At 34.4% G+C, this 21,803-nt stretch overlaps 1 protein-coding gene across 1 annotated transcript in view; it reads left to right on the top strand.

Annotated features, from left to right (window-relative positions):
• LOC125652354 (uncharacterized) overlaps positions 1-21,803 on the top strand; it is a 270,302-nt gene that overhangs the window by 28,006 nt on the left and 220,493 nt on the right. The window contains exons 5-6 of the mRNA XM_056159425.1: positions 6,613-6,786; positions 11,299-11,817. Of these exons, the coding sequence (XP_056015400.1) occupies positions 6,613-6,786; positions 11,299-11,817 (693 nt within the window). The remainder of the gene's footprint in view (positions 1-6,612; positions 6,787-11,298; positions 11,818-21,803) is intronic.

The following is a 21,803-nucleotide window of genomic DNA, read 5'->3' as shown; positions in this document are numbered from 1 at the left end:
CGCGAATCCTTGGTTGGAAGGCTTGATGTTTTACCGATATCCTCAAGATATTCACTAGATTTGTTTTCCTTGCCAACTCACATAATTTAATCAAATGCATTTTCTTATAAATTGTTGTAGTGATTCCTTTCTTTGAAAAATAGCATTTTAATACAGTAATTTGATAGCAATTGAAGAATTCCATGCTTGTTTACTTAGTTGTTATTGTAATAAGTGACATGCCCTACAATTACGTTTGACGCGCAATAAAAGTCAGAGTGGACCCGTATCTCGAAAGTCCCGTATTTAAGCACAATTTCCTATTGCTATTGTAGGCTGGATTATTAAATTAAGATATATTTATTGGTAAGACACATATCCAGTTTATTAATTGGCAAAACATATAAAATATAGCATTCAGCCCGTCTGTCATAATTTAATTTTACTTGTATCACACAATTTGACTTGTTGAGCACGCTGAAAAAAATATTTGTTTATATTGGATAAATGTAACTTGGTATGGGGACACACCTCCTTGACAACCAAGAAGACACTACTTTTCCTTTTGTAATTTTACATTGGACAATGGAACACTGATGCGTTGATAGGCCTTCGAACTAGGCCTATGAAATAGAAAATCAACGAAATTAAACATGCCCAATAAATACTGTATTGTCTTACCCCCCCCCCCTAAAAAACAACAACAACAAAACACAAAACGCAGTCTTTAAATTGTTTACAAATAAAGTTACATAAAAATAAAAGAAATAAAAAACTCTTGGCATGTACGACGATAGCATATGTGAACTTAAAAAAAACAACAACCGGTATATCGAGTATTTTGATATGGGGGTTACTTGATCCGCCTATCGAACCATAAAATGCGTCATGAATGTCTTACAACAGATGACGTCATGTCTCATCGATAACATGTGGATTACTATCTATGAATTGCTTACATAATTTACTGTGTCGGATTTAACTGGCGCAATGCTGCATGTTATGGTAAGTCATATGGTAGTTTAAATCTGTTATTTTGAATTCCCTTTTGCCTGACCAGGTCATGCTAATATTCAGCCCGAAACTTTGATGTACTGTAAATCAAAGAAGGACTCGCTACCAATGTACGTAAAGTTAGGTTAAATAAAACAGTTATTTCGAATGTTGACAGTCTAAAGCTGTGTAGTAACAATTTTGTAAAATAAATAAAGCAAAAATTATTCGATATGATATCAGTACCATACAAGAATACTTGCGTGAAGCCTGAATATTTTCCGATATATCCCCAAGTGACAGAAGACGTCATGTACATTTCAGTCACTAGGCCTAACAGTTTCGGTAACTCGTTTCGTTCAATGATAATGTTTATGATAATAATGTAAAACTACCAAAATTATACAGTTTTTAAGCAACGATGCAATGAAGATGCTTCGTGAACGACTTTAAAAGATGAGAACAACTAGGCATTGAAAATGAACATCTATAACCTAGTAAAAGGGCAAAAGAAGCGGCAACCGAAAACTATTATTAGATGAGGGAATTTTCCTTGCTTTAAAAATAAATACGGAACTAAAATGAACTATATACATGACACGAAATAAAAAACGTGGTTTCTTTCTCCATAAGATACTTAAATCATCCATATTATCTGTAAAATTCAAGTTTACCACCACCAGTGCATTATAACCGTGATATTTTTCAGCAATTCGGAATATCGTTTTTTTGAAAAATAAAAATAGTGCTCCTAGCTCGCCCTAAACTATTTTTGCATTTATGGTCAATTGAAAAGGTGTATATTATAAAAATACTTTAAATATTTTGGGCGAGATGAAACCATTATGACAAAACCTTTACAAAATAACCAGTTTTTGGTGGAAAATGACAAAAATACGGTACCATATCCGGTTCTAGTATGTATACAGCTTAAGTTGTGCTCCTATTTTTAAAATCTAACATGTTTTTTTAAGCCCTGGATTCTGATACATATTTATAACACCAATACTCCTATTCAACACTTACTTTCATTTTTATATATTTTAAGGGCCATAATAAGGGGTTTGTGAATCAGGTTCTTTACATTACAACATTGTTTTCACCTCACTATGGAATATAAAGTCAACGTGTACAATAAGATAATCCGGTTTGATACACATGTTGTTTTCTCGTTGTCAATTAGCATCTACTTGTGCACAAATCAGTGTTGTAAAGCATCTTTCTCTGTATGATGGTCGAATAATAGATTAAAACAAAGATATTATATTCGAATTAATGATTTACCATGTACGTATTACCCTTTTCATTTTGAAATACATTTCTCACTGGGGAAAGGGGGATAGTGCTTAATTGCTTGATTCGTCATTCAACAAGGATATAAAAAACATACGTCACATTTTATCACATGACGTCAATCACATTAAGATGAGGATCGCGATTTGTTACTTGCTTACATATTCTCCTGTGTTTGATTTACTATTAGCAACAACGTTGCCTGCAAAGGTGCGTTTTCATGTAGTAGAAATTTCCACAGAGTTAAGGTAGTGATTGCATGGGTCATTGAAAATTAATGAATCTATGATTTTTTTTAATGTTTACATATTGTGTAGTTAACAGTATCTGTAACTCATTATGAAAGTATCATATATGGTTTTCACGGAAATTGTGACGCTACGGTTGTCATAGTAACCCCTCTTGTCTACTTTCCGTAATAAATGATACAGGTATTTGAGGTGATGTTTAAAAATGATACAAAAGGGGTAAGGGATACATATTTTATATCAAATTGAAGTTAAAGCCTTAAATGATATATAATTTGTATCAATATGTCCATTTATTTTCATATGAAGTAGAAGCAGGGCTGCTTATGAGCAATTTCGCAAGTTTTAGAAGGCAATTATTCACCAAAGCAGACATAATTTCACCCCCTGAGGAATAAATAACCAATTATTTTTTTTTATTTTAAAATATGTTTTAACATATGTTAGGAGGAATTTTTGCTGAAAGTATCAATATTGGTTTTCAGGTTTACTATGGCGTTATGATCACTATAGCTACCCCTCCCCCTCCTTACATAAATGCTGCAGGTGATAATTACAATAGATATGCATCTTACATGCATTTATTTCAACTCATATTAAAACTATGAAAATGTTTTGATGTTTATTATTGAGTTTATTCTACATAGAATGATAGTACTGTTGCTTTGGAGATGTTTTTATTACTTTCTATTTGAAATTACTTGTGTATTCATGCTCTGTAAGCGTATGTTAAAAACGCGGGAAATATAACACAGCCGATGTAAGCTGTGTATTGTGACGTCGTATTACCTGCGACGTTTTTTTTCTCTTTTCAAACCAAACGATTATCAAAAACAAAACTTTCATTATTTTTTAAATTATAAGAAATACCTGAAGTAATTGAGAAAAACATAATAACAGCAAGTGTTGTTTTCGAAATTCACACTTTTTGATTTCTTTTAACATCCACATTACATAGTAGATTTCCTCGATTCCCCGACTCGGAGGCTCTTAGCTGACGATCTCAAAGTAGAGGATGGGAATATTTGTAGCAAAATAAAGGTTTTAAATCTATGTATAGTGTACTTAGGAAAGATATGATTAAAATTATTGATATTTTTTGCTCAAAATGACGCGTTTACATAACCCGTACGTGATTCCTTGACCTAACAGTTTCCCTTGGATATTACATCCAGCATTTTCCGGAATCGGAAACGAAAATAATCTCTTTTTAGATAATACATGAATTAAACCACGTGATGCCATGCAATCACTACCTTAACAGCCGCAAATTATTGCATTTTCTGATATTTGAAGACTTACTTTGGGTAGGCCTGAACAATGCATCTTCCCGTATTTTTTCAATCTGTCGGAGATGAGCGACCTCAAAGTTGATCTCCATAGGGAAGTGAAATACGCATTGCATGCATAATCTACACATATTTTCTGTCATGAAAAACTTTACATTCGATACAATATGTTGATAGATAGGCTCTGTAGAACTAAGATTAAATATCATATATAGCTCTGCCTTCACAGCTAGACGATTCATCGTTGTTCCTAAGTTCATCACTGCGCTTCTCTGTTGACTTTTATTTTCCAGAGTTTATCTACATTTTGATAAACGAAAGTTAGTATCTGTCTCTTGCATTAAATTATAAGTGATGACTTTAATTCTGGTTCAAATTATACGAATATAACCTTCTTTGGGTCAGTTTACGCTTTATTTAATCCGCGAATCTGACTCCTATAATTTGTCCCAGAATTAAAGTCATTCCTTAAATATATGCTCAAAGAAAAGATGATCAAACGTAAACATAAAAGAAGTTTGAAAGAAAATATAGACAAAGGTATGTTTCGAACTTCAAACTTAGCAGCATCATCGCTCTAACCATTGCTTCATGAAGACATGAGTATGAGAAATAAAGTAGTCTTGACAAGTTTCTTGATCTTTGAGTAAATACGAAAATAAGGATTGGTAGTCTATTCTAATAATTTTCAACATACTGATCACCTTCAACCAAAATTTATTCAATGGAATGGAGTACAATGATACCCATAAGGAACAATGTGAAGGTTTTATTCTGATGAAAGATTACCTTTTCCAACAATTTGTTATTGTTGGATGATACCGTTGTATCTACTATGTACTCGATGTAAACTCGGCGAATTTCGTGTGTATAAAATAAAAGAACTATTGAAGGTTGAATGTACTTATTGTGTAAGCATGGTTCTCACATACATAAACTGGAATTGTATTACAAAGGATTAGTGGAATTTGGTATTGAAGGATACTACTTTATACGCGATAATACGTACTAAGTACGATGTTGCCCTTTTACCGTGCGATACTGAACATTGTGGATTTAACAACAGAACTTTTAATTATTTACGTCAAAACCGGTAGGTGAAGTGCGACATATTTGATCCATGCTTAGCGCTTAAGGAAAGGTGTTGGTAAAATATGCAACGGAAAACAAAACGGAATGAAACCGAAAACGGAAATACTGTATGCAATATTACGAGGTCAGTGTTTTGCAATATAAACGGTTGATGATGAACAAGGGAAGCAGAAATTACACACACACACACAGACACAGAGAGAGAGAGAGAGAGAGAGAGAGAGAGAGAGAGAGAGAGAGAGAGAGAGTCTACATAATCTACCGTTTCATATTCTTCATAGTAATGCATAAACATTTCAAAATCTTTATTTACCTTGAAAGATATTGACGAAAAAAAATTAAAAAAGGAATAATATTAATATTGAAAAGAACTTCAATTTTCAGATTTGATATCCATTGAATACCCCCTCCCCCGAAAGCAACACTGCAAAATATAAAATAATTCTGCCAACTATGTTCCCGATTATAACCTTATTCAATTGGACTTGCTTTTATTCTTAATTTAGTTCTATATCTTGTATAATGCATGTATGTATTTATGTATCACATCAAATTTTAAAGCAAACGAGTTCGGTGTGCATAGAAGGTTTGTCTCATTTGGGATGAATTTATGTGAACGTTTTTACATTTACCGATATCCCGCGGATTAGTGTTGAACCCGAAGGAATACGGCGGGAAAAACAGATTGAAAGAGAACCAATGGAGACAATTTCAGCTTCTCCATCGTTAACTTCTCATATTTATGTAGCAATATTCCATAATCACCTGCATATAGTGTTTCTATCTCTCAACGGATTCGATACGCAAGAGTTTGTTCTGCGTATGGTCAGTTTTTAAATCGAGGCAAGCTACAGAAAAACAAGTTGATGGTGCAGGGTTTCAGCAGTCTTGTTGAAAGTCAGCATTTCGCAAATTATAAGGTCGTTATAACGATCTAGTTTACTAATACAACTTATCATTGGGTGAAATGCTGTCTGGCGTGTTTCATACCGATTGTTAGACCTTTCGTGGCACATACATTTTGAAAGGATAACTCCGTTTACCTGATCAGGATATAGGGATCAAGGCAGATATGACCGGTCGACAGGGGATGTTTATTCCTCCTAGACACCTTATCCCACCTCTGGTATATCCAGGGGTCCGTGTTTGCCCAACTATCTATTTTGTATTGCCTATGGGATTTATGAGATTGATCACTGTTCGTTATCTTCACCTTTCATCTGGCAATGCCGACATTGCAAAATCCTTATCAACGCTATGTAAATTCTTACATACGTTATGATGTAGAATTTCAAGATATAATTGTTTTACCACTTGTGAACAAATTTCCAAAATTTAGATTTTATTGATAACAAAGGTTTGATTTTTTTTCTCGGGTGTTTTGGTGTTATCTTAGCTACGTTAATCATTCTAATTCTTAAATTCTGTTCCGTTTTCCGTTCCGTCCCGTTTTCCGTTCCGTGTTTTTGCAACATCCTGCCCAGACACGTTATGTCTGATATTAAGCCCATATGTTTGAGCGAGGCCCGAACTTAGACCTACCAACTGCAAAGTAATTACTTTACCACTAAGTTACAACAAATTATAGGTCAACGTTACTTCCAATCACCATTGTAATTTGTGCAAAGTGTAAAAGCTATCTTTTGTCATGTATTTCTAGATATTTTTCAGTATATCACGTGATGCATTCCTATAAGTAACAACGACTTTTGTTTTAGTAAAGCTACCTGCAGAAGTGTGGAATATGTGTACATATCAGAATGAAAAGTGGATAGGATTTAAAGGATTTGTACAACAACATATGGAACTGTGCCAGAAAAGCATCTCTGAATTGAATTTAGACAATCTCCTGGGATCATACGTGATTGGCTTTGGGACAGGAAATGAAATAGGTAATGTCTAACACGTGTTTCTTAGATTTAACATCTGAGGAGGTTTGTCTTTTAGCAGACATCGAATTATCATTAAATGATATATAGTTGAATATACATAACACGGTACTTATCTTGCTACATGTATATCAATCTATCGTATTATACGAACCAATGTCAACTGAACATTTCTAAGCATACCAAATGTAGAATAATATGTTTATGGTGTGACCGTTGAAACGAACGAAGACCCAGAACATCTTACAGCACGTCTTGGGGCAATTCATTTAACGCGGAAATATAGCACAGTTAATGTAAACAGTGCACGGTGACGTTATCATCAACTGCGATTGTTTTTCTTTCAAATCAAGCAATTATCCACAACAAAACGTACGAAGGTATGGGAAAGCTTGTCTGGAATTTGAAATCAGTTGTGGTACTTTCCAAACTATTCACTTTTTATCTACGGGGTTGTCAATGAAGTATACCGCAGTGGCCGCGACATTTTCCGGAAGCATTATGGGTAGTCCCATTAATTTTTTAGCTGATGGAGTAAACTTCCACCAGAGTTCGTTTGCTAGCAAACTAAACTCTTCCAGTTAGGTATTATGGGATAGCAATTTCTTAGGATGCTTATACTGTGTGACGTCAATGTAGAATGATGATAAAACATAACGTCAAACGTAAATAAATTTCAAAACAAGAACGTAAACATCAAGTTCATTACTTTATACAATAATTTTAGTATCCCTACTTTTTAATTATCTATTGATCACTTTATGTTGAAAATAAAATCCATACTTTTATAGTAATGCTCATTAATGTCAATATCTTTAAACTTTTCACTACGAACTACTTTGGTAGTGTTTTTCCCCCATGAAAATAACAGACTCACAATTTACAAATATGCATATTGTACTACGTCACATAGAATATATCTATACGTAGGTGACGTTTTGAGGCATCAAGAGGGGGTTTGCTGATGAAAAACAAAACATGTGACTTATTAATTGCATAATCATTGGAGCAAGCTCGTCACGTCAATTCGCGACGCGAGCTTCGCTCGGTAATATATACGGTGTGACCGTTTGACCGATCGAAGCATGAAATGGTAATTGGCCTTCATAATTCGATTAGGAACGGTAAATTAAATTACACTTTAAAATATATAATATTGGTTATTTTATTTATGAATTTCCCCTTGCGCTAAACGCCCAGTAACATCTAAATATTAAAGGGGGGAATGTATGAGATAACTACAGAATCCGCCTATTCATTTATCGCGGGGGGATATAACCTGGTCAATGTATACCGTGCATTGTGACGTCATATAAGACTTGACTTTCTCTATTTCAAATCAAACAATTATAAACAGCAATACAACTCGTTTGCAATTTAAAAAACATTCAAAACTACACAAAAGTAAGCATCAAATTTAAAGTGCTAAAACAGTAAAAGTAAATCTACCGTATATTTTTATTTAAAGAAACTCATGAACGCGTTCATCTATTTCGTCGAACTACTATTTTTCTATTGAATAATTGGGGTAAAACTGTAAGATTGACACCTTACGATTATACCATTCGTTTTAACATACTAAGTGTTTGATTACAAACTGTACGTCAGTCTTATATTTTGACATTCAAAATCAAAACACGAGTAACTGTAGAAGCAACTGATGAATGAAACAAGATGGCGGCGCACATATGGATCACAAAATTTTCAGTGAACGTATGTAGATTGATTGATTGATTGATGTTTTCCGCACCGCTTAACAATTTTTCAGTTATATGGTGGCGCCCAGTTTTTTTTTATTGGTGGAAGAGAGGACCCAGATAAATGTACCTGGGTAGAGACCATCGACCTCCTGAAAGTAAACTGGGAAACTTCCTCACTTATATGAACGTATGCAGAGATTATATATCTACTCATTTGTTGATTTTCTAAGTTTTTCCTTTTACATACGTGTTACCTTTAGAGCCTTCCTTCGGACCATCCGGGCTTGGCTCGATATTAAATACCAGAACGTGTACTTTCTACCTTGATTTCCAAAGTGCAAAAATTGTGAAAATAACGATAAAGATCAATCTGAATTTCAAATATCCACCAACTGCACGTCAAAGACACAACGTATGTTCTCTTCAGTGCTATCTTTTGTTTGACATGAAAATGAAGTTTAAGGATAATTACCCCTCCTACTCGCGATGCATTTCAGATTGGTCGTCTGAATTCGAAGGTAGTCATACTAAATATCTATTCCAGATCTAAACCCAGTAGCCAAATACTCTCTGTGTCTAAACTGAAAATGTACCGGTAATTTCAGGATTTAAGGTAATTCCCCATACCACGTCAAATAACGTTAGAAATGTTATTCACTAGTCACGAACGTTATCACACATTCAACGAATCCGATGATATTTTGGTGAATGTTGTAGACTGTATTAGAACTGATTGTTTGAAAGCAAACAACAAAAATTTAGAATTAAAAAACAGCAACATACGAATCGCAATAATACAAAGAAGCCGGTTCTATACAAAACAACGCTCGGGAGAGAAAATGCTTAGGTCTATTGTATACATCGCGAAGTCGTAAACTCTCCATACACATTGCGTTATGACACACAGTCTTTTAGTAATTCCCGTGAGATTTCTGCAAATATTACATATTATGATGTTAAATCTTGTTACCAACTTTCAATGTATCCATTGTAGGCCATTTCTTTTGTGTGATTTCTCATCATTAATGACGGGTAGAAACATCGAATCCCATATACAACTGACACAATGCAAATTTTAGTGTGCTACGTGTACTGACAGTCACATATTTTTGTTATGTTTTCATTATAATTTATTTAAATCTGAAAGAATAAAATCGATATATCCATGATCTAAATAAAATACATACACGCCTACATGCATAATCTAAAGCTATATGACATTGTAACCCCCCCCCCCCCCCCGCACATGTTTTATCTTTATTTACAAAAATCGCTTTCGAGGCCCTCCGAATCCATAATAAATGTGCATATACATGTATGTGCGTTATATCTCTGTTGTGTCTAATCATTTCAGGGTGTTCAATTTAGAGCATACGCTGACAGATTTATATTTAGGCCCTATATCTCTAGGTCTAGGTGTCGTACGTTTGAGTTCTTGTACGTACAGCTATGGATCGTGGGTGTTGTAATGTAATTTTCTTTGATCTAAAACACTTTTCTAGCCGGACATGACCTTCGCTGATGTTTTGATTAAAACGTCTCGGAATGTACACGGTATAACTTACATGTCGTTAACACTCGCATCGCATGGCTGTATCGTATTGTTGAAAACTACCAGGAACTAAAAAATACCAAGGTGGCGAGGAATGCAGAATTTATGTGTTTTAAAATATATGAATTTCCCAAAATTTGTAACTTGAACATTGGTTAGCATTCTCAGAATGAACGTTAAAAATGTAAAAATCAGTCTGATCTACATCACTTTGTGCCAACTAGATCTGACGACATAATTTTATTTGTTCATTTATTATGACGTCATGTCAGTGTTCATGTGACGTAGGCTAAGCTCCATAGTAAAGTTATGATTTTTGTAACTTCAAGCCCGATCCCTAAAGCTTACGGTAATCAATGAAAGTGGTTTTTAATTTTTTGAAGTTTCAATGCTTTAAACAGTTTTTCAAAAACTACCTTGTGATATTTCTTGAAATGGTAATTTAGTAATGTAAATGGCGAATGAAACATGTTTACAGAGATATGAATTTTAGACACCATTATCCAATATGCATTTTTTCAAGGTTTTTAACCTAGAGGGGGTCAATAGGCTCTTAAATTATCCGATACACTATTTACTTCTTAGGTCAAATTATTGCTGGAGTGTAAAGGTAAAACATATTGAAATGTTTCAAAAATCTGAAGACAAATTTCCGGATATGGTAGGCTATGGTTAGTCAAAATTTGACCACTACACGCACATTTTCATCACCCAGAAACCAAGAAAATGGTTCAGTAGATGGAGAATTATTGAAAACAGTCAAATGCAATACATTTTCTTTAATTCATATGAAAGAGAAATATGTCTATCTTTTAGATAAGGACAGTGCCTTAAAATGTGTGTATATCAACACTGCTTGTTTTAAAGTGATGTGTTCTATGTTTAGAAGTGGGTGTACTCTGGGAAAGGCCGCTGAACATATTTTTCTTCGGGAATTTGGTCAATATACATCTTCGACAAAATACATGCGAATTTTGATAGAAATCTGTAGGTTTTTCAATATTAAGATGTGGTATGGGGAATTACCTTAATAGCAACCGGTCAAGACAAGTTTGAAATTCATAGACGTGTAACAACCATATTTCGGGTGTACGTATGCATAAATTAGAGGCAAGATGTAAGTGTAATAAGAAGAGTAGATTCAACTTGTCATCCTAGAAAACAACTTTAAAATCCAGGACATGGTCGTTTTAATGTTGGTTGCTTTCGTCACTTAGTTTGAACAAACTATAGAATCTATATGAAATACTGAATTTATTTTAGATATGTATGGGCCGTCACCCAGCACCCAAAAATGTAACATTCTTTGTCACATCTTGACATCAGAGGAATACTGCGCGTCATTAAGTTCATCATGGAAAGACAAAACAAGAACTTTGGGAGAAGTATTTCCAATCCTACAGAACGACTCTATAGTCGACGAAGTCGATGTCATTAAGGAATTGATTGAAACTGACAAAGTACTGACATATAAAGCAAGGAATAACGCCGTTGGCTTCGTGTCCGACGATGTCCGTCATCAGGTGATGAGTTACTTTGTCCTGAATTGTCTGAACACTGTCGATGCCTATGAGAACTACATCCGATTGTCGTCAGTAGACTCGTTGTTGGAGTATGTACGTCCGTGGTGGTACAACAGAGATGCATATGAACGATGTATGTACCTACCGAAGGAACTGAAGACGACACACATACAAAGGCTTGGCTTGATGGCCTTACGTTACTACCCTATACTAGACTACCAGGATTTGGTGGAAAAAGATCATGATGTGTTGGAAGCCCGTGAGTTGCTCACTTTCTTAGCTTTAGATAAATGATTGTCAATTGCATATATTTTATTCATGTTAACACATCTCTACCATTGACATCAAATACATATCGCAACAATTTGTTTCAACTTATTGAGCTAAAACACTCACAAGAAAACAATAATATTCACGGTCTATACACCAATATACATCGCTAATATAACAAATAGTACGTTTAGTCATAGAGTATTTTTCATAGGGTCCGGTCCGGGCCAATCAATATCGTGTGCAATTATAATTACCCCGTTTCCTCCTTCCCTGTGTTCATACAATATGTAATTAAGCAGCGTGTGCAATATTATATATAACGGTTGCAACGGACTTGTCAAAAGCATAACTTAATACTTCATTATATGTATGTGTAAACATATAGATATACATAATTATGTGAATGAATAACATGGAATATGCTTTTTAGAATAAAAACATATCTTCCGATTATAGATGTAATCGGTAAAAATTGCATCGGACACAGCAACCGATTCTAACCGAAAGTCGCTTATGAAAATTAACTGATGTCCCATCATTACTGTTCCAAACTGACTGTGTAACGAATTTATTCATCTAAAGAGGTTTAGGAAATTTACCCAGTTTTCAGTAACCGTTTGGCTAAATATCACTCAGTTGTGCAACTGAACACCATATTATACATACATTACATTGAACATCATACAATCACCGTATCAAAACACCACAGTTAAAGATATGAAGAATTACATTAAAGAAACAAATCGTATACATCATTGAAACCCTTGAAATTCAATTCAGACGTACACTGAAAGTAAATACGTAAGCTACGGTAGCTGTCAGACCAATGTACTCCTGCACGGATACGGTGTTTTGTAGTTTCGGAATGTAATTCGATTCGCAAGTGATGTCACTGGTGCCAATAACATAACACTAATCAACCGTAACTAATTGGCTATTTACACAACTGCCAATGGACATCGTATGTGGATCGGCGCCATCAGAGTATGTTGCCATGTGCACACAAATGTAACTATGGCGTCACAGTCGTATGTTACAATATAAAACGCGAGCTTTCAGATGCATCTAAGATATCATAAATATCTAAGGTATTCTACCACTATCAATTTCCACGTATATGTTTATGTATTAGAGTGAATAGGACGTTAATGATACCAAAACTGAATCCGTGGTGAAAATATAAATAACACATTATACATGATTCCGTTCTGGCCTTTTAACTTCATCCACAGGCGCGCTTCCAGCGAAGAAATGCATTGATTTGATGCAATTCCTGCTCCGATCCACGTCCGAGTCTTCTTACCTGTTACGGAAAACGACAGACGCGTGATCCGATTGAACACAAATAGGATTTGCAAGTGACGTCACATTTATCAATCTAATAACACACTCTGCACGAGACGCTTCCATACGAGTTAAAAATGCTAGAGAGGAACATTGAATAATGTACAATCACTCTCTACAGGGAGATGGTGTATTGGAAACGATGTGTCGTGTCATTCTTATTGTCCAATCATATATCTACAAATTTGTATGAAGCAAGTTAATAACAGTGTTTGGTCACCTATAACCTCGACTGAGCAGGTATCCATCTACGCGAGAAAAATTTTATAATCAGTAGAATATTTATCTGATCATTAGATGTTGAAATCAATACAGATAAATCGGTGATTTTCATTTTACCTGGGTAAGTAATAACTTACTGCTTCACATTTAATATCTGGAGACAATTTTTGATATGGTCCATTCATTTAACGGGTACTCTTATTAATATAATATATTATAATACTCTTAAAACCTAATGTACATTTTTCCTGATGCTCCATGATGATGGTAGGTAGGAAATATCGGTATCAAATTTTTAAATGATTTAGAAGATATAGGTTATCATGTTTAGATTAAATTCGATCATCGTGTAATTTTTCACAAGGTTTGGACGAATCCGACGACAACGTCGCTGATATCAACACATTCTGTGTCGTTATAAACCATTCTCTGTAATATCTACACGTTTCTCATCATGCCGAGTCCGCTGTGCTCTTAGCCTGTATGGTTATTGTAGCGGTGGTACAGTTTTGGATGGTTCAATCCCAAGTCGTCTACTGAACTGATATAGCAATACGGAGGTCGTATGATATGTTCTACGATAGGAGTATGGGCAAAGGGCTTATGATTATGTATAACTTTCAACTACAAAAGATTGTAGAGGATACGGATTCAGTACGATAACACCACAGTACGTAAACGTCACTCCTTTTTAGTTAGCTCAAGCGATCTTATTATTTGGTCAAGGGTTGGCGTGCGACATGCAATGTGCATAAAAGTTTAAGAATTCGGGTCATATTTGAAAACTTCTTGGTTAATTTCTTTCTGTTGTGCACCAGGACATCCCGGGGTCTATCAGAGCAGGTAATACCACTCTTACGCAATGGGAGATAATTACACAAATATACTAAGATATTGTAGATATTAAAACTCCAGAACAACTGATCGTATTTGAACCAATCTTGCAGAATAGGATAACTTAATTATGTAGAGTTTAATTTGTTCAAGGCTTTACCACTCGGACAAAAGTTGTAGCACTGAAATGAGTTTGAATTTGGGAAAAACTTGAAATTGTAAAATTTTCAGATGTGACCATTATTGCTAGATATCGGATCATTTTTGATGAAACTCGGTATATACTTGCCTCTGACTGTTAAGGTAGCTCATTACACTATTTTCATATTTAGCAGCTCGTTAAAACCAAAAAAGTATGATTTCACCATCGAAAAAGTGGTACAAGCTCTCAAGTATTTTATATTACTTTTTTGTGATTTATCCCTGAATGATACAAACGGTTTTTTGTTTCTAAAGAAAAGACACTCTAGAGTACAATTTTCGAAGTTCAGCGGGATATATGGGAATCACTCTGTCTGTCCGTCTATCTGTCTGCCCCTTTGTTACTCTGTGCTAATTCGTGTCCGGGTCTTAACTTCTTTGTTCTTTGACAATGGCATACAGTATTTGGCGCACAGGTGAATCACCATGAGACGATGTGTTGAGTACCTTCACGACCTCTATATGACCTTGACCCTTGACCTCAAGGTCAAAATTAAAGGGTTTTTTTTTTACAATGGATTCGTGTCCGGGCTATAACTTCTTTGTTCTTTGACATAGGCATGCCATATTTGACACATGGGTGTATCACCATGAGACGATATGTCGGGTAACTTCATGACCTATATATGACCTTGAACTTTGACCTCAAGGTCAAAGCTGATTATAGGGTTTTGACATAGTCATACCATAAGACATTTTTTACACTCACGAAAGAGGTAATTTATACCTATTAACAACACTCTTTGGGAGTTTTGGTTATGGGGGGAGGGTATTCTTACATTGCATTGCTCACAGTACATCTTGTTTAAATCTAAGGATCAAATATACAAACAACATGCCAGTCAGAAAAAAAGATATATCAGATAAAAATATTCTAAAAAGCAATTAAAATTACTTGATCAAAATTCAGAACCACTACATTTTTTTGTAAATTGAACCAAACCGATTTGAATTAAAGAAAAGTAGTCATTGAGAACATTCTAATCATAAAATCACATTCCCTTAGTGTAAAATGCTTTCAAATGAAACTAATTTCTTGATGAATAGGGCATAACTTTAACAAGAATATGATTCTTTAATAATTTCCATCAATCTTATCGGCATTGGTACTTTTTTCTCATGTTTGAATATAGTGATTCTAATCTAAAAATGGTCATGTCGTTTCAATTTCTTTTGATGACATATTTCTTCGATATATGCAAGGTGAAGATAACGAACTGGGATAAATCTCATAACGCCTATAAGCAATACAAAATAGATAGTTGGGGAAACACGGACCTCTGGACACACCAGGGGTGGGATGAGGTGCCTAAGAGGAGTAAGCATCCACTATTGACCGGTCACACCCGCCATGAGCCCTATAATGTATATGTTTATTATGAGATTGATCACTGTTCGTTATTTTCACCTTGCATTTAATTTCCCATTTTTTTCTTTAACTGTTAATTTTTTCGGCTGGTGCAAGTTCTATAACATTATTTGATAATGTTACGTGCCTAGCTATCTAACGCCCTCTCACTCAAAATTTAAAAAAAAAATTAAATTATACAACTTCATTAGGTTTAATGGGCACTATTTTGCTTATCTACGTAATACATGTTTATGTAAGCGGACAATCTAGGCATGTTTAAAATTATTGTTTTCCATCTTCCCCAGCGAAAAGATCTTTCATTTATTGTGTGAACTCGTGCTGCACGTGCTGTTACACGATGTACCGACAAGTGTTTGAAATACCACATGTATGTGTTTATGTACATGAGAATTTGGCGTTTCATAAAAAAGTTTGAAAGTCTGCGGGGAGGTCTGCATACGGATATGCATGTATATCTTGATATATATGTGCAATGGAAATATTCCCGATTTACAAACATGTTGAGGTTTCAACTTACAGAAAACTAAAATCCATTTAGCGACATTGCCCACTTTATGTTTAGGATTTTTCGTTTCAAACATATAAATGTGAAAAATTAACGCATAACGGACGACATAAGTCAAGGATTATTAAAATAAATCTTTTTTTATTGAATTAGTATTACGAATTTACAATAACATATATCATTAAAGGATATAGATATATAAATGTTGCCGTTTTATACGTTTTAATTTTCACCCACAAATAACTTTTCGCTTAGTATTTATTTCTTTTATTTCTTTGTTTTATCACACGGAGGAGCACTGTGGCACCAAGGGGTACATGTGACATCCACGGAGATCCTCCGTGGACTTAGATGTCTGGCTCGTTCAGAAAAAACAAGACTTCAAAGATGCAGACAATTTTAAAAGTCCGCCGTGTTTTGGACCTTTTTTTAGTACCACCGCGTTACAAGGAACACACACAAAACCCGTGTCATGTACTGTCTTTCTTTAAAAACTAGGAAAGTACTGAAAAGCGCTAAGCTGACTTCATCAATTATGTCTGTAATGTTGATGAGCAGGAACAGCAGTAAAAAAGTGCATGCGTTAAGACAGTAAATAGGGATCTTCTACTGTCTCGCTAGTGAGCTAGCTTTTCTAGTGATGTGGTAGTGTTTCTCTTTTGATCGTGCACGTTTTGTATAATGCAAAGAGGAATGTATTATGTAGTGATTGACAAGTCTATTAATTAAATACTTTTAATGACCTACATTTTTCCAGTTACTCCCCTTACACAGGAAGTTGGGGGCGCACTTACGATCGCAGTCCTAAGTTTCACATAAATAGTAATAACAAATAGTGTATAGTAAAGCTTACGTTACCAAATTCTTTATTATGTTGAATTTCAACAGGTTGTATTCTATCTATGACACAAATCAGGTTTAGTTTCTTCGATTTTATGGAGAAAACTTTTTGAAATATGCACTTTGTCAAACTGTGAAGTTGGGGGAGGGGGAGGAGATGTTATAGACGTATTTAAACTTTATTTCTGCCCAATTTATAATACAGTTGATACCGTGAATATCAGTAGTAATCTGTTTTAAAAACAACAGACACCTAGATATCATATAATCAGGCACGTTGCATCGTTAAAAGAAGGGGAAGGCGATTTCATGATATTCCCCTACAATTCCAGACAGGTACATTAAAAAAAAATCTAAAGCTCGAGAGAGAAGGCGGCAAGGGTTGATCTTTCAGCTCCATTCATTGGTTAAATTTTACTTTCCCACTATGTATAATTCACAATGCTGTTTTAAGAGGGGAGGGGGCTTGCAGCTTATATATAGATCGAACTTTGCATTTACTTTGCATGTAATAATAAAAGAGGACAAACCCGTTGTTGCTATGTGCCTGATGATTGTTTTTGTGCTCATTTGAGTAATTGAAGTGCAAGAAGAGCTGTAAGTTGAATGTTTTACACAAAATTTAACTTTCTAAAGATTGAATTACACGCACGTTGCGTCGTTTGAAAAAAAGGGGAGTGACTTTATAATATTGCCCTATAATTCTTGACAAGTATTTTGGGTTTTTTAAATCCATGTTCTGTTTATTGCCACCTGGTGTACATCCAACAACATTCAGTTTTATTCAGTGTGAGAGAATGGAAATTGACAATGTACATGTATGCGTTGGTTGCACATGTGTTTTTAGGCATATTTTATTGTATGTGTATAGGTTGTCGAAAATAGTGAAGAAAAAAAAAATGAAGAATTGCTGATCTAAAGAAGTCGAGAAGTAGTTGATATTTACATACTTTCTTACATCATTACAATATTTACTGATTGTGTGAAAACTACACCGGAGACATATACTAGTAAATGTAATCAGTAACCGAACTAATATTGCTCAGCTATACTATTTTTAAGTCATTACACTTAAGTTTTAGAAATTTTCCTTAACTAGCAATTGATTGCAATCAAAAATAGTAAAGTTTCCATTTATTCCTTATATGACATCGTCAACTGAGGACCACAATATGCTGCGCGCCATCTGTAATAATGGGGAAATAACTCGCATAGTATTGTGAAAAATGTAGGCCATTACATCACCTTTTACAAAGGGATGACAACTGTTAACTGTTAAAATTCTGCTCTAAAATGACACAATCAATACATTTTGAATCATATATTCAACTCATGCAAAATTATCCTTATGATACGCTTGCTTTAGAATTTTATCATTATGCCTCCGAAATCGAAGATCAGGGGGGGGGGGGGGCATATTGTTTTTGTCCTGTCTGTCATTCTCTAATTCTGTAAATCTGTAATTCTGTCATTCTGTCTGAAACTTTAACCTTGCTAACAACTTTTGAACAGTAAATGATAGAGCTTTCATATTTCACATGAGTAGTCCTTGTGACAAGACCTTTCTGTGGGTACCAACATTTTTGACCCCGTGACCCAGACCTTGGAGTTTGACCTACTTTTTGAAAACTCTAACCTTGCTAATAACTTTTGAACAATAAGTGATAGAGCTTTGATATTTTAAATGAATATTCCTTGTGATAAGACCTTTCCATGAGTACTAACATTTATTACCATGTGACCTTGACCTTGGAGTTTGGCCTACCTTTTGAAAAGTTTAACCTTGCTAATAACTTTTGAACAATAAGTGGTAAAGCTTTGATATTTCACATGAGTGTTTCTTGTGACAAGACCTTTCCGTTGGGTTTAATCCTTTTGACGTTGACATTTAACTTTTAATTTTTTTTTTTACATTGGTTATTACTTCTAAATGGTAAATATTAGAGCTTTCATATTATATATAACCGTTTCTTTTGACAAGATCTTTCTACTGGTACCAAGATAGTTGCCCTTGTGAACTTAGCCATCTTTGGAGTTGGCCATTATCGGGGGCATTTGTTTCACAAACACATCTTCTTTCCATTCAATTTCAAAAGGTTGACGCACTCTAGCCTATACATCCACCCTTTTTTATTCAACAACACCTTTGGACTGACTTTTTCTAAATAACAATTTATATTACCTATCAATATGAAAACAAAAGGTTCAGGATGGGGATGTTATAAAAACGCATTTTCCTAATTGTTTACTATAATTACTCAAATTTAACCAAAATTATAGAGTTATCTTTCTTTTTGTCCTCAATTAATATCAATTTAATGGAAATTGATACGAATGTATATGCAACTTAAAAAAAGAACTCGTTTCTGTGGTAGACGATAAAACAATGCTACTTGCTGTTGTCTTTTCATCGCATGGCGTTTTAATTTTTAATTACGATTTTTGAATTATATCGAACAGAGGGGTAAAAAACTTTGTAAAGTGTTACAGTACCAGCAACGTTATTCTTGACATTCATATCGTGTTCTATCGTGTTTTTATCATATCGTATCGTGCGTGTATCCTATAATATCGTGTTTTGTGTTTATCAGGTTTTCCATTTTCTATCGTGTTTTGCGTTTATCTGGTCTATCCTGTATCATGTGTTGCTTGTATCAGCTTTTCCGTTTATCGTGAAAATCGTTTACCGTATAGCTTCGGGGACTATCGGAATTGTATATCAAATTTAATGAAAAAGTACCAACTGTATTCGTTTTGTTAAAGAGGTTATTTTTAGGAATCGAGGAAAGACAGTATGTTTAAAACAGAAAAAGTGCCATCTTTCTGTGCAGAGTGGGTGAACATTTATCACAATTTCATTTTAAGTTGTCTGGAAAGTTGTTCTGCTGAGCAAACGAAGGACAAAAAATATGATTGCTCCTTCATCTGAAGTTTATAAACATTTGCTTGTCAAGAAACAAATATTTGTAATTAACCCATACAGAGAGATAGGAAGTTCGATTTGAAAGGAAAAATCAGTAAATCGCATTGTTTATTACGTATATTTTAATAAAGGCTCCTTTTCTACTGATTTTTCCACCTGTATTCTACTTATATACATGTACCAACTACTGAAGTTATGCGCGTCCTTATATCTGATTTTGTGTATCACCCTTGCTTTGGCAGCAAACATTCTCAGGGACATTGTATTTCACACATGTAGAAGATTTAGGTTTTAAAAGGGTACAAGGGTGTTGCATGTCCCAAACGTCTGTTCAACTGGGCAGGACCCTGCTGTCAGCGTTCTTTTTTTTTCTTTCTCACATATGTACGTGTATATGACATTTGTACTATGTACCAATAGTCGTGCGGGTAGATACTGAAATTAATGCCGGTTTTGATGATTATTTGATTTTTTACATACTACACACGAATTTTTTTAAGTGTTCCAAAATCGAAGCCGTTTTTAATAGTTCATTTATACTTTGTTATTAAAATATCAATTCAAATAAATATGTTCAAGTTACTTATGCCCATCAATTATCACTCATATTCTAGAAATATCTAACGTATGAAGATATGGTGCTGTAGATTGGATTTTTTTTAAGCGGTCATGATGAAAATAATTGTAATTATTGAATGAACGTTGAACATAGAGCTTGATGCAAAATAACCACATCCTAGGTACACACAAATTATTACTTGGATTTATTTCACATTCAATGTGATAGATATTAGAATTAGAAAACTACCGAGACATGATGTCACTAAATTATATTACATTTAGTTCATTCCGTGTATAATGTATAGATTAAACATTAGGTGACCATATACGTTTTAGAATCATTGACTGAGAAATTCACACACGTATATAGTTTCGTTTTCTGATTTTAGCTGTGATGGCGTAGTAAAAATAAATAGAATGAAAAATATTTGTTAAACCAGTACGACCGTGTATTATTATCAACATAATGTAATTATGTTGTAAGTATCAACATTTCGTTTTGTTTAAATTGCTTTTAAATTTACAACATTTCTATCGGGTTCTCCGTTTATCGTGAAGATCGTATATCGTGTTTTGCGTTTATCAGGTTTATCAAGAAGATCGTTTATTAGGTTTTGCGTTTATCAGGTTTATCGTGTATCCTGTCGTATTGTGCGTGTATCCTATCGTATCGTGCGTGTATCCTATCGTGCGTGTATCCTATTCTATCGTGCGTTTATCATATTGTATCGTACATGTATCCTATCCTATCGTGAATCTATCCTATCCTATCGTTCGTGTATCCTATCCTATCATGCGTGCACAGCGGGGTTAAGGTGTCCCGAGTAAAATAACAAGTAATAACAGCATATTCATATAAAAGTAAAATTCTTTCAAGCGTCGCTTATTGTTAGTAAAAATTGTTTGTCAATACATTAAAAAAACATCGTATCACGTGGGGAAATCCTTTGCGTACCTATTACATCGTCATACAAGTGACCTAGAGCTATTTTTATCCGCTAGACTTTTAGTTGTTTATCACTTCGGTACAGGTGAAAGATGCACTCAAATCATTTACAGCTTGGGCTTGATATGTCGACATCGATATGGTAAATTTAAAGAGTGATACACATCGGTACAATATCCTCTCAAATATAGCAATTTCCATAATCTCAACTCAAATGTTGGGCA

Source organism: Ostrea edulis, chromosome 3, assembly GCF_947568905.1.
Source record: "Ostrea edulis chromosome 3, xbOstEdul1.1, whole genome shotgun sequence".
Classification (NCBI taxonomy): domain Eukaryota; kingdom Metazoa; phylum Mollusca; class Bivalvia; order Ostreida; family Ostreidae; genus Ostrea; species Ostrea edulis.
Note: the sequence above shows the minus strand (reverse complement) of the source record. Positions and strands in the feature narration are given on the sequence as shown.